The 5040-nt window shown below is 29.7% G+C and overlaps 1 protein-coding gene across 1 annotated transcript; it reads right to left on the reverse strand.

The window, feature by feature from the left end:
* Positions 1-1311: 1311 nt before the first annotated feature.
* On the reverse strand, positions 1312-2305 carry LOC108452076 (dirigent protein 4-like). Its single transcript, XM_017749815.2, has one exon. It carries the CDS (start codon positions 2049-2051, stop codon positions 1503-1505), a length of 549 nt encoding a protein of 182 aa, XP_017605304.1. The 5' UTR covers positions 2052-2305; the 3' UTR covers positions 1312-1502.
* Positions 2306-5040: the final 2735 nt, after the last annotated feature.

A 5040-nucleotide genomic window follows, 5' to 3' on the forward strand; every position in this document is an offset into this window, starting at 1 on the left:
GCTTCGAAGCTTACGCTTATGGCGAGGAAAAAGCGAAACCCTAGGGTTTCCTGCCTTGGTGTAACAAGCTGGACCAATTGGGCTTTTTGAATTTGGGCTAGCTAGTTTTAATTGGGTCACGGGTGTTTGTGGGTCTGCTGGGTAGTTTGGGCCTGATTAGGTTACAAATGTAACGAGCTATTTGGCTGTTGGGTCTGTGTATTTGGGCTTTGTAAAAAAACTTTTATGGACTATTTAAATTAAATAAATAAATATTTAATTATTTATCTATTAACTTTTTAGTTTTAATAATCCGGGCAAATTTTGGTGATTACAATTAGTTTCTGATATTTACGTTAAATGATATGAAATATTCGTATTTGATCGAAAAAGTCTGATAATGCTCCATAGCCCTGTTCTGGCGACAAATAAGGGATAAGGGTGTTACAAGGTTTGTTTGTTGATCAATGCAAAGGTACTACTGTCGCGATCATTTTATTGTTGTATCCTGGGAGACAGACGACCAACGTTTCCCCAAATACCATATAAGCGGCTGAATTTGTCTTAAAGAAACTGTGAAAACAGGTTTCAACATCTAGTAAAACTCGATTCCCTTATTCGATTTTTGGTTTTCCAAAATCTTATTTATTTAATTGTTTTCAAATATTATGTTTTAAATAAATATAGATATATTTATTTAACTTGTTTTATTTAAATCTAGTGTGTTACATAAATATTAATATATTTATATATAAAATTAGTTATATTTATATTTGGTCGCTGGCGTGTTTTGTCCAATAATTACTAAACTATTGAGGCTATATTAATAATGCTATTCTATAACTAAAATCATTAATTTAACCTTTAAATTAGACACCATATCTCATGTGGTATAATGTAAAATGAAAATTTTAAAGAAAAATAAATGTTGTAAAATTTTAGTTTTGAGGTCTTCAAAGCTTTTACAAAAACTTTATCGTTCACTCTTTCTTTTTCGGTTTACTTTATTTTTAATTTTATTTTTAGAAATCATGCGCTAATGTTTTACTTTTCTTTAAAATTTTCTATTGGGAACTTAATTGTTCTGTATATGAAGTTTCTCCTCATATTCAAACAGTTTTTTGAATTGCATGTTTTGTTACCATATTTTATCCCTTGTTCAAAGTGATATTTTTTGTTCTCACTCTAATAACCTAGAAAACTTATAACTTCATTGTAATATTTGACTTTCAGACCGTATGATTTTTGTTTGGTTGTCAACAAACTTCCCCAATTTTTGCATAAACCAACCTATATTAGAGATGAATATAAATACGGAAAAGAGATGTATCATTTTTCTAGCTAAGGATTTAATCTTTATTTCAAATATGATGATAAAGTACAATGATCAAGTATGAGAATTTCAATGTTTAATCAGATCAACATATATATATATATATATATCATAGTCCTTTTCTAATCAAAGTGAACAGAATCGAATGACTCTTTCACAACCCAAGAGAATTGAGTCTGTAAATAACATCTTAGTGATGAAATAGAGTCACATTAAATTCAATAATGACAGTGGTGCCACTTATAAGGTAAGGATTAAGTAGTGCAAACCCTGTTGCCATCCTGAATCGTCCTCTTCCTCCAACCACCGCAAGCTCAAGATCTGTCCTTGAAAACATGCTTATAGAGCTGCCGTTATACTTACCGGTAGCAAATCCAAAATCAAAGTATGTCGTCGAGGTTCTTGGATTTATTCCGGCCAGAAGTGAAAGTCCCTGAGCATTTCCAATCACCTCGGAGTCTGGCTCAGGACCTATCCTGAGGGGATCATCAACGGCAAATAGGGTGCCAAATGGCACCGATGAATTATTGTCGTTGCTTGTGATGTTAGATTGGGCTACGATGACTGCTGATGCGTTTGTACCGCCCATACTTTCGTGCATAAAGAAGTGAAGCTTGGTGACCTTAATTGGCCTGGGAATATATGGTCGGGTCTCCGAGTAGTATTGCCTTTGGCTCTGCACTGCTACTTGGGAGAGGCAGATGATCAGAATCCAAGTCAACATCAATGTTCCTCTCATTGTTTCTGCTTTGCTTTACTACAATTTCTGGGGGCGAAATGTAGATGAAAGCTAGTAGTATTGTTGCTTCATTTGTATTAACAAAACACAAACTTTATACTCGGTAAAGGAAAACCCTGAGACATGAAAATAATTTATTGTCAAAAACATTTTAAAATACCTGCTTGATTTCTCCGGTAGTATTACTAAACCGAAATGAAATCAATGATCCACGTGGTAAACACCATAAATAAGAACTTCTCCACTTCATAATTAGAATGATCAACGTTGCAAACACCATTCTGTCCTTAAATAAACTGACGCATTGCCTTCTTTGACTTTAATTTATTTTATATATTTCATCTGATTCATGTGTTGGTTTTCTAAATTAATTTAACCTTGTCTTCTGCTAACAAGTTTCTTTTATCCTCTTCTTACTAAATTAACAGCGTATTAATAAATTTATTACAAACAAGAATAAAAAGCAGCAATAAATAAATACAAGTTATAATAAATCAGTTGATGCAAGACAAAGGAAACCATATCATGAGCATACAAAACAGAGCTCACATCCTAATAATAAAATTACTCACAATATTTTTATTTAATTCACATGTTCTCACTACAAAATAAAAATTTATTATTTTATTATGGACAGAAACCCAATTACACTCAATATGATTAAAATTTAAATGGTTTTATATCAGCCAATAATTTTATATCATTAATATTTTAACAATCCAACTGTCAAATTTATCAATATATTTGTACTTATCATGCATGTAAATTTTTGAATCAATCCGATAGCTTTATCACATCGATCTAAAATATTGTGTATATTAATATATATTTAACGGTTGAAAGTTTTCTTCTTCTTCTTTTTTTTTACATAAAATAAATAGTTAGAAAATTTTAATTTATGCCAAACTCAATATGTATGACCGAGATGAATGGAAAATAAAGTATGACGGTTAGATTATTAAAATATTAACCCTATAAAAAGTTACGAATGAATGTAAAACCACTTAACTTTTATACCGATTTAAGTGGATCCCTCCCCTTTTATTAAAATTAAAATATACTTTTTATGTTTTATATTATTAAAATAATATGATAAAATTTTACGAACCTAATGATAGTCTTTCTGCATCAATGTATTTACTTCTTTCTTTAAGGCGTGTGGTGTCACCGGCAGCGGTTATAGTAGGTCAAGTCCACCCATCTTCAATAGCTTCCCAAGCTGCTTCATTGATAGACATAATGAAAGCCCTCATGTGAGCCTTCCAATAAACATAGTTTGCTGAACCAAGTAGCAACGACGGTCGAGTAATCGAACTACCTTCATGGATCCCACGATCATAAACCGAACAAAGGATCACCTTCAAATAACTTTTGAAGATTGATCTGCTACCAATTGAAAAAAATTAGTCTACCGATATGATAAATCAAATTTGCTTAACGTTCGTTGTAACGACAATTAGAACAAAAACATACAACGAAAAAAAATAAGGCTAGAAAAGAATTGACATTATCGATCTTTGTTAACGCAGTTCAGACATCCTTGAATAAATCTAATATTTATCTCTAAACAGTAGATTTTTAACCATCAATATATTATAAGACTTCCATGTTGATTAAAGCACCTCAAGTAAGTCGATTGAGAGTCTTATCACCCTAGTCGACTTATGCTTCTAGTTTTGTCAAATATGTCACATTCATGTGGACCAAAGTCAGCACAAACAAAACCTATTCAAGGCTCAAATTAATGGTTCATACGGTAGTGAAATTTTGAGACATAACATAAGTGTTATAAGCATGAAATTTTTTTTTTTAGGATGAAAAAATTATTTTTTACAAGTAAATTTAGGATGATATCAAATATTCTTCCTTTTTTCTTAAATAATAAAATTAAATAAAACATTTAACAACATTTTGTTATTATAAGAATCTTCTAAAACGTGAATTAGCTTTTGTGAATGATCGAGAAGGTTGAAAAATTGCATGAAATCAAAGTGGCTTAGAAAATCCTCCAAACAAATCCATTGATATTGCCTCTGATAATGGCTTCCATTCTATTATTTAGGAATAGAGGAATAACTTATGTCATAAACCAACAAAAAAAGATAAACAATGTGTCAAGAATTTAAAGCCATTCTTCTACTGTTCCAACATGTATTTCACTTTTAAATATTAAATAATAATATTCAATTCTTTTATTAATTACAAAAATAAATTTATTATAGCTACTTAAACTTAGATGTTGATTCTAAATTCATCTCCGAGTTAGCTCGTGAGTTAGTTATTTTAAATATATTAATTTTAAACTTTAAAAAAATCAAATGGATCGACTATGGATGCTCAATCAACTTTTAGGTGAACATATGATTTTTTTTTAGATACATTAAAACTAAATAAAAGTATTTTGAAAGTGGATTGGTACAAATATTTAATCAATGTGTAAGTAACTTAGTGTGCAGATCCAACTATCTAAATACATTATTTAAAATAATATAAATAATTTTTCTTTCGAATTTTTGTTTTCTATTTATTCAGATATCAACTATGAATTAGCCTGAGAGTCAAAATATATGTAAAATAATTTTTTCGAAAGTATGTAAAATAAATTATGAAAACATAAAACTCATATAAATATGAAAAAAATACTAAACTAAAAATATGGGTAATGTAATAGTCTATTTTTCGGTAGTGTTAGAAAGCGGTGGTTTTAGAAATTCATTTTCAGTGTTCAAATCTGGAAATATTATAGGTTAGTATTAAAGTCTATTAAAGTTTGGTCCCTAATTTTATCAATTTGCTAGTTAATTAAGATATAAGGAGTAAATTGTAAAAGTTTATCGCTATGAATTTTTAATTAACTGAACGACCAAATGACCAATTGGACCATTTTTCTACCGCCAAATGGATACCAATTAGCATCCATCAACTTTGTTAATTATGCTTAAAAGATTGATTAATTAAGCTTTTGTTAATTAATTAAGATTAATTAATT

This window comes from Gossypium arboreum, chromosome 5 (assembly GCF_025698485.1).
Source record: "Gossypium arboreum isolate Shixiya-1 chromosome 5, ASM2569848v2, whole genome shotgun sequence".
Taxonomy (NCBI): Eukaryota; Viridiplantae; Streptophyta; class Magnoliopsida; order Malvales; family Malvaceae; genus Gossypium; species Gossypium arboreum.